The 12,881-nt window shown below is 36.2% G+C and overlaps 1 protein-coding gene across 3 annotated transcripts in view; it reads right to left on the reverse strand.

Annotated features, from left to right (window-relative positions):
* The window catches only part of LOC120860724 (CUB and sushi domain-containing protein 3), a 1,429,922-nt gene that overhangs the window by 472,136 nt on the left and 944,905 nt on the right, over positions 1-12,881 (reverse strand). For all 3 annotated transcript variants that reach the window (XM_040236474.1, XM_040236473.1, XM_040236472.1), the window contains one exon: positions 4,167-4,354. In XM_040236474.1, coding sequence (XP_040092408.1) covers positions 4,167-4,354 — 188 coding nt within the window. The remainder of the gene's footprint in view (positions 1-4,166; positions 4,355-12,881) is intronic.

Below are 12,881 nucleotides of genomic sequence, written 5' to 3' on the forward strand. Positions count from 1 at the left end.
ACAACTGTTGGTGATAACTTTTACAGATAAATTAATGTGCTGATCAGTTCAGTAGCTCAGTAGTGTCTGACTCTTTACGACCCCTGAAAAGGTTGCAAAAGTCCCTGAAATATAGGACTTCCCTGGTGGCTCACATGGTAAAGCGTCTTGCCTACAATGTGGGAGACCTGGGTTCCATCCCTGGGTCAGGAAGATCCTCTGGAGAAGGAAATGGCAACCCACTCCAGTACTCTTGCCTGGAAAATCCCATGGACAGAGGAGCGTGATAGGCTACAGTCCATGGGGTCACAAATAGTCGGACATGACTGAGTGACTTCACTCCATATATATATATATGTATGTATATATATACACACACACATTTATGGGTTTCCCTGGTAGCTCAGCTGGTAAAGAATCCACCCGCAATGCAGGAGATCCTGGTTCTATTCCTGGGTCAGGAAGATCTCCTTGAAAAGGGATAGGCTACTCACTTCAATATTCTTGGGCTTCCCTGGTGGCTCAGATGGTAAAGAATTCACCTGCATGAATGAGGGAGACCTAGGTTCAATCCCCAGGTTGGGAAGATTCCCTGGAGGAAGGTATGGCAACCCACTCTGATATTCTTGCCTGAAGAATCCCCATGTACAGAGGAGCCTGATGGGTTACAGTCCATGGGATTGCAGAGAGTCAGACATGACTGAGTGACTAAGCACAGCACAGTAGATGCATATACAATAATTTTCATAGCAATAATTAATGTTTTCAGCTTGTTATATTCTGTGTTTTTATAACTCTAAAATGTTTGCAAAATTTGCCTCATTTAGTCATTAAAATAATCCTATGAAATTATTTCTATCATTAAAACTCCATTTAATTGTTTTAGGAGACTCTATGTCTTAGAGATTGGTATCTGTGTCAAAGGATTTGTTCTGTAGCCATCTATCATTGCCTTGATTTATATATTTACATAATCTAAGAAACATGATTATATCTACATTTCAAGAAATACAACATAATACAGCTTCTTGGGATTGGGGATTGCAGTAAAACAAATCAAAACAAAAAAACAGAAAGTCTATTCTGTGTTTTTTTTATTATTTTAATGTGTTTTGTAAACTATAAATAACTTTTATCCTATTGGTGAAGTGTTTGTAATCTTCCTGTTTTGAGAGGAAGACAGATGGGTAAAAGTACTCAAGAAAGGGAATAAAATCAAGTTCTGGAGTACAACCAGTGATGGCATTTCATGAAATCCTTCCCATAAAAATTTGGTTCACTGGAGAAATCAAGTTTTATCCTTTAATGTGTTCCATTAAAATAAAAATAGAAATTCACAAAATACCAAATATATTTTTAAAGTTTTAAGTAGTATAATAACATTTTTCTCTACTGATTTTGAGGCATGTGAATGGTTCATTTAAAAAAGATAATTTGGATACTTTCAGCTTGAGAAACTTATTAAAGTGTCGACAGAAATAGTGTTTTATTTGTTTTCTTGGTAAGAAAGGATTTGTGATGTTAGAGCTTATCTCACAATACTAAACAAGTGAAAGTGTTAGTCACTCAGTCATGTATGACTCTTTGCAACCCCATAGACTATAGCCCACCAGGCCCCTCTGTCCATGGGATTCTCTAGGCAAGGATATTGGAGTGGGTATCCATTCCCTTCTCCAGAGGATCTTCCTGACCTAGGGATCAAACCCAGGTCTCTGGCATTGCAGGTGAATTCTTTCCAGTGAGTCACCAGGGAAGCCCCTAAGTTGGCCTTTTGGTTTACTAAATAAACCACAAGGCTAATTAGAATAAAAATGAAAGAAAATGAACTTTTATAAACAAATTTAAATTCAGAGTCACTGTCTCCTGGGCAGATTAGACCAAAATCAGTATCTGTTGTGCCTCTCATCAGCCTCAGAATTATCTAGCCTCTACTCTGCCATTTAAGCACTAGCCCTCAGTAATAATTTGGACTATTTCACCAAAGGCCTCTAGGTGACAATCTTGCTGACTGTGATAGACTCTGCTTGAGCCAAACTCAGAGTCAGGCTCACCCCCTTGGCTGGGCTTCCCTGATAAACACAGTTGGTAAAGAATTTGCCTGTAATGGAGGAGACCCCAGGTCGACTCCTGGAAGATCCACTGGAGAAGGGATAGGCTAACCACTAGAGTCTTCTGGGGTTTCCCTTGTGGCTCAGCTGGTAAAGAATCTGCTTGCAGTGTGGGAGACCTGGGTTCGATCCCTGGGTTGGCAAGATCCCCTGGAGAAGAGAAAGGTTACCCACTCCAGTATTCTGACCTAGAGAATTCCATGGACTGTATAGGCCATAGGGTTGCAGAGAGTTGGACCCGACTTTCACCCCAGGCTCTATTCTTGTTCCATTTAATTCAGTTTTTAGCAAGAATCTGAACTAAATCTGTTGGTCAGTTTATTGAAAATCCTCACCCTTTTAGTAACACTTTGCATGACAGTTTAACGTAATCCTTAAAATAATTCTGTGTAAGAGAACACGATTACGACCACCTACCTTGATTGAAATGGACTGAATAAGATGTATTTGGCATAGAATAGAATGCTGGACAAAAGTGAAAATGGTGTCTGCTCATGTTAGCACACTGATACAAATTAATTTCTAGTGAAAATTAATTTTGACATAGACCTTTAAAAATGACTGTACTCTGACTCAGGCTTAACTAATAAATGTTAAAGATCGAAATTAAAGTTCTTTAAATTCATTTTAATTCCCAAGTGTGTGTTAATCCTCTTACTGAATTTTGTAATAGTTCATAAAATATATTTCCATGCCACAAAGCTCTAAGTAAAGGGAAGTTAATATAATTAAATGATATTGTAGATAAGATTGAAAAGAAAAAGAAAACAATAAATATATATTCATAAGAAAAAAAAAACAACAAAAAACCTCATGGGTCCAACCAGATTTACTGAAGAGAGACACCTAACATGGAATATACAGTTACAAATTTAAATGCTGAAATTTTTTTTCTGAGGGGCGAGGGGGCATAGGAGACTTGAATACAAAAATGAAGAGATACGTTATCTATCTGAAACTGATTTAAAGATATCTTGCAATAATCTTAAATGTATTGTTAGATACAATCACCACAACTGTTTTTCATGGAAAGATATATGGCAACATATTTCTAGATTAAAATGTCTGAATACATGAGTTTATATGTATGTGTGTAACTGTGCATCATATGCGATACTTCCACACGTTTAAATATGTTAGATGTTTATAAATAAAACAGATTTGTATATATATATCAGAATCAATTAAAAAATCAGACATATTTTAGATTTTTTAAACAAAACTGTAGTATTCTAAGTGAAATTATTGTAAACTTATTCCAGCACTGTAAATTAGCTGCTGCTGCTGCTGCTGCTAAGTCGCTTCAGTCGTGTCTGACTCTGTGCAACCCCATAGATGGCAGCCCACCAGGCTCCCCCGTCCCTGGGATTCTCCAGGCAAGAACACTGGAGTGGGTTGCCATTTCCTTCTCCAACGCATGAAAGTGAAAAGTGAAAGCAAAGCCGCTCTGTCCTGTCTGACTCGCAGCGACCCCAGGGACTGCAGCCTACCAGGCTCCTCCGTCTATGGGGTTTTCCAGGCAAGAGTACTGGAGTGGGGTGCCATTGCCTTCTCTGACTGTAAATTAGAGTTTGTTTTAATATACAGCCTTTGGCTAGTTATGTTAGCCATAGTTGCATGTACATGAGTATATGTTTTATTTTATAATATTAATATAATTTTCAATACTTCATACAAAACAAAATTAATATTTTAAATGGAAATGTATGCAATGAGTGTGAGGAAAATATAGAAGTATGATTGAGTTTATGAAGTAAATGCTAGAAAAATTTGTCAATGTTGATACACATATTAGACTGACATTTCCACTTATTGTTGGTTTTTCAGAACTGCACAAATAATGATTATATGAACTCACTTTTAAGATTTTTTAGTTAATACTTTTTTACATTTCCTTAGTATTTCCCTTCATAATGATATTACATAGATATTGCTGGAAAAAACCTATTATGGAATTTACTGAAACACACACTTTATAACCCATTAGCATTCTCATAGGTTCTCTTAATGATACAAGATAATACCAAAAGCATAGAAAAGAGAATAAAAACATTAAAAAATAATGTTGGCATTACTTACTTTCATAATGAATCTTGAAACCATTATTAGAACGACTATTGTCTGTTGTAAATAGAAGGTATATAAAATTACTGCTGCTAAATAGAAACTGAGGCACCTGTGTGCCATTGTAAGATCCAAGCAAGGGTGACAGAAGATTTGGCCCATCGTGAACTTCCAGAACATCATAATTCAATTCAGTCTGAAATCTAAAATTACGAGAGACATGTGAAAATATATTTATTAGGAAAAAAACACTTTAGGCTGCTATTTAAATTACTATTTATAATTTTTACTAATTTTATATATAATTTTCTTTAGCTTTGCTAATATCTTATACATCATTTAAGGATCCATAATTTAAGAATACCAAAGTTATAAGCTCTTATTCCTATGGACAATTTTCATGTAAATAGTTTTTATATATACTTATTGTTCACAAGATTTATTCAAATGTTACAAAATGTCTTGAGTAAATAAATGGTCTTTTCGTTAACTAAACATGTTTTATGAAGTCGTCTTTTTTTTTTTTTTGGCTTTCTTCATTTCTATGGAAAACTATGTGACTATATAACATTTACCCTCAGTCAGATCATCATAATTTCATCTTAATAGTATACGTATATATATTTCAAATCTGACCTCTGCCCATACTGACCTCTGCTTCCTATCTCTGCTTTGTTTTTTTGACAAATCTGTTTGGCCATTAAATTTTTGTATAGTTTTTATTTAGATTTTTGGCTGTTCTTCCTGATACTGCTTGCAATTTTTTAAAAGATATAATTATATTATAATCTGTAGCCAAAACAGAGCTTCTTTTAACATGCATAACACATTACTGATAAAATAAAATTTTGAATTCTTTCTTGCATGTCAGGATTATACCACATTTTGAATCTGGATCAGAAATCTTATAGAAAAAAAAAAAGCCTTTATGTGGAATCATTAACAACTGAGCATCTGACTCCCTTGCCATGATGATCCTACAGCCTAGGACATTCTTTTCTGCCTTCACCGAGGTTTTCCTATACATATTTCAGTTTTCAGCTTAGATATGTCCACAGCAAGCCCTTCTCTGACCTCACAGTGTAGGTTAGTTTCTTTACCATATTGTCACAATTTATTGTGCTCATGTGATACTAATCATAGTTGCTTGCTTATTGACAGCTGCCTCCTTTAAGAGATTATGAACTCCATGAGGTCAGTTTCTGTTTTTTGCTGATGTTCTGCATATAGCAAACCCTCAGTAAATATTTATTAGATAAATGAAAGAATGAATGTATTTTAAAGGAAAAAAAGAGAATATCTTCTCTAGAACTGTTATTAATTTTATTTTAAAAAGTCAATATATTTAAATACTTCAGTATTAACTATTCATTTTCACTCTTTCAAAATATACCTTCCAACACATTTTGTCAACTAGTTATATTCACTATGTTTTTAAAATAATTGTCAGTTGAAATATCCACCAATTTTCAGACAATCACTTTATAATCAATAGTTATCATTAATAGATATTCACTCCATCATACCTAACAATAGTCAAAACAAAGTGTATGATTTAATGCTGTTTGAGTAATACAAATGAAATATTTTTAGATTTGTACTCTGGTACATAAATAAAAAAATAGGTTTAGTAAAACCAATGGATTTCATAAGTTTATCTTGCTTTTCACTTTTGTCTAATAAAAATAGTTTTTCTCTATAGTTTTACTCTAATATGATTTAGAGTAGTAAATGTAGAGAAACGCATTATGTCTCTTAAATAAATGATCAGGCAATTATGCACTGCAAATCCATTATTTGGTTATTTTGTAGTCAGTCTACTCTAGTACTGAAATTGGACTTTCACTTTGATAGCAAGACAGCTGATAACAACCAAATTAAAGTCTACAGAAAAGTCAGGGATTACTTTGAATTGAAGCATAAAGAGACTTAATTCTTAATAGAACAGCTACATTAAATGCTGTGATCAGAGAGTATTATTCAGTAGGAGTGAATGTCTAAAAAAGAAAATCATCACAGATTTGCCCCAAGAAACTATAAAAATACATTACAATAACAGAGAAAATGAAAAAGAGTTACACAATAATTTGAATTTCTTTCATTTTGTATTTTAGGATGGTTATATATAAACTTCACATGAATTACCTTGATCTACTGTGTATTTGTTTATGATATTAATTTTATTGTTTATCATAAAAAATGTTATGAAGCCATGAGATGATGTTAAAATGAAAATTAATCTGATCTTACTCAATTTTCAGTATCTTATAAAGTATTCTTTGTGTTTTCCAAAATCTTTCTGACCACACTGAAATAGTTCTCATTTAAAAATTTGCACTCAGGTAGACTGACACTGATAGCTTGTGGCCAGGAGTTAAGGACAGGAAGGTGAACAGAAATAAAAGTTTAGGATTATTAACAGTAAAGTTAATTGAGTTAGGAGCTACCAAATATTGAGAAATGAGAGAAGAAAGAAAACAAAATTCCTCTGCAAATTTCAGAATAAGATCTAACTTTTGGCTATGTTAGAAAGAACTGTACAAAAAATATCTTCACAACCAAGATAATCACGATGATGTGATCACTCACCTAGAGCCAGACATCCTGGAATGTGAAGTCAAGTGGGCCTTAGAAAGCATCACTATAAACAAAGCTAGAGGAGGTGATGGAATTCCAGTTGAGCTATTTCAAATCCTAGAAGATGATGCTGTGCAAGTGCTGCACTCAATATGCCAGCAAATTGGGAAAACTCAGCAGTGGCCACAGGACTGGAAAAGGTCAGTTTTCATTCCAATCACAAAGACAGGCAATGCCAAAGAATGCTCAGACTACCACACAATTGCATTCATCTCACACACTAGTAAAGTAGTGCTCAAAATTCTCCAAGCTAGGCTTCACCAATACGTGAATCGTGAACTTCCAGATGTTCAAGCTGGTTTTAAAAAGGCAGAAGGACCACACATCAAATTGACAACATCCGTTGGATCATGGAAAAGGAAGAGAGGTCCAGAAAAACATCTATTTCTGCTTTATTGACTATGCCAAAGCCTTTCTTTGACTGTGTGGATCACAATAAACTGTAGGAAATTCTGAAAGAGATGGGAATATCAGACCACCTGACCTGACTCTTGAGAAACCTGTATACAGGTAAGGAAGCACAGTTAGAACTGGACATGGAACAACAGATTGGTTCCAAATAGGAAAAGGAGTACGTCAAAGCTGAATATTGTCACTCTGCTTATTTAACTTATATGCAGAGTACATCATGAGAAATGCTGGGCTGGAAGAAGCACAAGCTGGAATCAATATTGCTGGGAGAAATACCAATAACCTCAGATATGCAGATGACACCACCCTTATGGCAGAAACTGAAGAGGAACTCAAAAGCCTCTTGATGAAAGTGAAAGAGGAGAGTGAAAAAGTTGGCTTAAAGCTCAACATTCAGAAAATGAAGATCATGGCATCCAGTCCCATCACTTCAAGGGAAATAGATGGGGAAACAGTGGAAACAGTGGTTGACTATTTTGGGGGGCTCCAAAATCACTGCAGATGGTGACTGCAGCCATGAAATTAAAAGACGCTTACTCCTTGGAAGGAAAGTTATGACCAACCTAGATAGCATATTAAAAAGCAGAGACGTTACTTTGCCAACAAAGGTCCGTCTAGTTAAGGCTATGGTTTTTCCAGTGGGTCATGTATGGATGTGAGAGTTGGATTGTGAAGAAAGCTGAGTGCCAAAGAATTGATGCTTTTGAACTGTGGTGTTGCAGAAGACTCTTGAGGGTCCCTTGGACTGCAAGGAGATCCAACCAGTCCATTCTAAAGGAGATCAGTCCTGGGTGTTCACTGAAAGGACTGATGTTGAAGCTGAAACTCCAATATGTTGGCCACCTGATACTGGGAAAGATTGAGGGCAGGAGGAGAAGTGGTCGACAGAGGATAAGATGATAAGATGGCATCACCAACTCAATGGACATGAGTTTGAGTAAACTCTGGGAGTTGGTTTTGAACAAGGGTGCCTGGCATGTTGCGGTTCATGGGATTGCAGAGTTGGACACTACTGAGTGACTGAACTGAACTAAACTTATGTTACGAAAGGATAAACAGTTAAAACTTATATGTCCATTAGTGTTTTTTTTTTTTTTTGCATCTGATGTGTATGTGTGTGCTAAGTCACTTTATTGACTCTGTTCATGGGACTCTTGAGGCAAGAATACTGGAGTGGGTTGCCATACCATCCTTCAAGTGATCTTTTGGATCCAGGGTTTGAACCCATGTCTCCTACATTGGCAGGTGGATTCTTTACTGCTGAGCCATCAGGGGAAGCCCTTGCATTTGACAGGAAAGTGTAATTCTTAAGATATTACTGATTTAGACAATCTCAAGAAGCCAACTAATGGCTAATATATTTGTAATGCTTTCAGTATTTTTTTTCTGTAGACTAATTCTAATCACTCACAACATTTGAGAATATGTGAGTTTGTGTTAGTCACTCAGTCGTGTCTGACTCTTTCTGACCCCATGGACTGTAGCTTGCCAGACTCCTCTGTCCATGGGGTTCTCTAGGCAAGAATACTGAAGTGGATTGCCATTCCCTTCTCCAGAGGATCTTTCCAACCCAGGGATCAAACCCTGGTCTCCAAAGTCATCTGAATACATTATCTGAATTTTTAAATTTCTTTTTCAGCCAAATTAGTTTATGCTATTCATGAATAGTAGAAAGCAAATGGTGTTACTCTGTAATAAATGCAATCCATCATTTGGAAACAAATTCTATGAAAAGATATTCTCAGGATGAGAAGAACTATTAAAGAATTAACAATCAGTGTCTTTACAAGAGTTCAGCTGAAAATCGGAAAGGGAATTCCTTTTCTTAACAACATAATTCTTGGTGGATAGTTCAAAGATGATATCTTGTTTCTCAGAAAAATCTTCAGGGGGAAATGAAGCAATGAAATACTATAAGGTCACTAAACAAGGAAGTGATAGATGTACACATTTCTGATTTCAAAGTGACTATTACCTAACGGATAAAATCCTCATTTATTTTCAACTTGATGAAGACTGATGGTTGTTGTTTAGCTACACAGCTACTTCTGACCATGTAGCAGAAGTTTAAAAATGTTAATTACTTTAAAGAAGACTGTTTCTGATAAAAAGTAAATGGAGTATGGACAACCCTAAAACAGGTCACACACACGCTTTAAGAATCTTTAGGAAAAACAAAAGAAATGGAAGTTTTAAAAATAATTTTCCCTTCAAATAGCTCAAACTCAAGAACCCAATGGGGTGGGTGTGTGTGTGTTTGTGTATGTGTATGTGTGTTTGCGCACGTGCACATGTACATGTATGAACGGCAGATAGAGGATTCAAACCCCCAAACATTTTTGTTCACAACACTTAAAATAATGTGGGACTTTATTTATTTTAGTTACATAAAGTGTGATTCAAAAGAAATATACTGATACAGCTGAGCCTTGTCTATTCTAAAATAGTGAAAACATCATCAATAAATATATAAAGTGGTCTAACTCTTGATTCTTCCAGTGTTTGGGCTAATTAACATGAAATTGTTTAAAAATAAAAAAAGAAGATTGCTATCAAGGAAGTGAAGGAGCTGGGGAGCGGGGTGGGGGGTTGTAATTTACTTGAGTGGGTAGTTGAGGGATTAAGAAAAAAGGCATAATTGACAAGTCCTGTTATGTGATACTCATAGGAGAAGTCAAAAATCTTTGGATTCTGGAAATCGTTTCTCACTCTAGGCTTGTTGTTGTGATTCAATATACAGAACTGTTTTTTGTTGCTGTGCACAAACCCCAGCAGTGAAAATCACTTTTTAATTTGATTCTCTTGCTTCTGCTGCTGCTGCTGCTGCTGGTTAAGTCGCTTCAGTTGTGCGACTCTGTGCGACCCCATAGACAGCAGCCCACCAGGCTCCCCCGTCCCTGGGATTCTCCAGGCAAGAACACTGGAGTGGGTTGCCATTTCCTTCTCCAGTGCATGAAAGTGAAATGTGAAAGTGAAGTCGCTCAGTTGTGTCTGACTCCTAGTGACCCCATGGACTGCAGCCTACCAGGCTCCTCCGTCCACAGGATTTGCCAGGCAAGACTACTGGAATGGGGTTGCCATTGCCTTCTCCTCTCTTGCTTCTAGTCTAACTTAAAAAATTGTGTCTCAGAAAAAAGGTAAGAGAATAAGAAAGTGGCAGAGTAACAATAACTAAGTAAACTATACTTATCAAAATTAAATTAGGTGTTTCTAGATTGCATCTTATAAACATGACTGGAAAGATTTTTTCTTTTCCAAAGGAAGATAAATTTGGGCTGACCTGACTTAGAACATAGCCTGTAGGTGCATATTAGTTTCAAGAATTCTGAAGGTATCTAAAGAAGATAGCAAAGAAGCCCATGCAACAACATGTTTGAAGAGATAAGACAGACATATTAAGAACTCTGGACAGAGAAAATAGTGCCTTCAAATAAAAATCCAAAATCATAAGTTATGTGTGTGGTGCTCCAAATTACAACCATTGCTTTGCAATCTAACTGCTTTTCAGGTAGGCAGTGCTAGACAGCCTACATAAGGCTGAAGGATATCACGCATGTGGGCTCGTCAGTCGCTAAGTCATGTCTGACTCTTTGCAACCCTGTGGACCATAGCCTGCCAGGCTCCTTTGTCCACGGGATTTTCCAGGCAAGGATACCAGAGTGGGTTGCCATCTCCTCCTCAGGAGATCTTCCCGATCAGTGATTGAACCCATGTCTCCGGCAATGGCAGGCAGATTCTTTATCACTGAGCCACCTGGGAAGCCCTGAAAGATATCAGGGGTTACTTTAGTGGAGTTTAGTGACTATTATTAGCAAACTGGGAAATGCTTTTTCATACAATAATGCACTCTTTGTTAAAAACACTTAATTTTCTTATGATACTATTTTATGCTTATATAATTATTCTAAATTGAATATTTATGTATATATATATTTAATTTTAATTTATAAGTTGGCTACAATCTGAGTCATCTGGGAGGTGGATAAGGGGTAAATTATTCTTATATGAACACTAATCTTTGATTTAGGGGGAAAACCTTAATCTGCATGTTTAGAAAGAAAGGCAAAAATTCATCCCCATCATCCCACCCATTGCCAAGTTGGGAGCTCAGAGAAACAAAGACTTAAATTGCTCTGCTTAAGTTAACAGATATTTTGAGATTTATCCTGCTGTATAGTGGAGGGAGGAACTAGGGAGTGAGGGAAATGAGGGGTGAAGATCCTGATGGGGAAAATACTGGATAGACATGGAGAAGGGTCTAGGCTAAGGGGATAAAACTAGAGAGAGAAGCAATCATTCCCATGATGGAGTTTACCAGGAAAATTTTAGAACAGTGAGGGTTTATTAAATCTTAAATTATTCTGGATTGTCCAATAATCCTACTTGGTTATCCCTTGTACTAAAGTTTTCTTTCTTTTTATTGTGAGAATGAAGGCAAGTGATCCAAATAAACAGCAGAGTAGGGAGTTGAGAGGACAGCAGCTTCTGTACCTCAAGTGAGATGACTCTGAGAGCAGGGATTCAGAGTCATAAGTGAACAAAAGCATCTCCACGAAAGCTCTGAGATGGGGCTCAACTCTTCATTAGATATTGAAGGATGATGATTGATGAGAATTGTTAATATATGGGTGAAAATATTATGAATTATGAAAATATAAGATGTTTCAATCACCTTAGCATCGTAACTCCTGATATAAAATAATGTTAAGTCCAAAACAGGAAATACTAAAATCATGTGTTTAAACCTATAATATATGCAATTTTTTAAAGTGTGAAATCAATTATGACAGAGTGACAACTATGCTAACATTTCAGGTGTGATGCTCTAAATTTAACAAATTAAAAATATATTATAAATCTCTGTCATATTGACATATTTTTTAAACATTTAATGACATGATCAATAATATTATGTTATATGGTATACTCCAAACCAAGTAAAACTTTGTGTAATAAAGTAAGGTTGGTTAATTTGGATCACACATTCATGGGGCACTGTTATTTGACAATGTAATTTTGATAGAGTGTCCTGGTTCAGCTTCAATCACCCATTCACAATTCAGAGAGTCTTTATAGTATCCAGGCCATCCTGGTGACAGAATCAATCCACTGGGAGCTGAAAAATGGCCGCCACATGGAGCTGATTTTATTCTGAATAAATAAGATGCTTTTCAAGCTTTTTTAAAATTACTATGGCAACAAGCTCTGTCAACTACTGAACAAATGACATGGGTTTTAATATCACAACAAAAACTCTTCATATTATTCTAAATGAAATCACTTTTTAATATGTAAGTCATTATGGGCTAAATGTTGAAATCCTAACCTCTTAATACCTCTGACTGTGACTGTATTTGGAGAAAGGTCCTTTAATTAGGTAATTAAGGTAAAATGAGATTATATGAGAAGACCTTCCCTGGTGGCTCAGATGGTAAAGAATCTGCCTTCAATGCAGATGATGGAGGTTTGATCCCTGGGTGAGGAAGATCCCCTGGAGACCCACTCCAGTATTCTTGCCTGGAGAATTCCATGGCCATAGAAGCCTGCCAGGCTATAGTCCATGTGGGCACAAAGAGTCAGACATGACTGAGTGACTAGACTAACTAAAATATGACTTCTGGTCTTATAAGAAAAGATTAGGAAACGGATACACACAGATGGAAGACCACATGGAGACACAGG

Source organism: Oryx dammah, unplaced genomic scaffold (genome assembly GCF_014754425.2).
Source record: "Oryx dammah isolate SB20612 unplaced genomic scaffold, SCBI_Odam_1.1 HiC_scaffold_11164, whole genome shotgun sequence".
Classification (NCBI taxonomy): Eukaryota; Metazoa; Chordata; class Mammalia; order Artiodactyla; family Bovidae; genus Oryx; species Oryx dammah.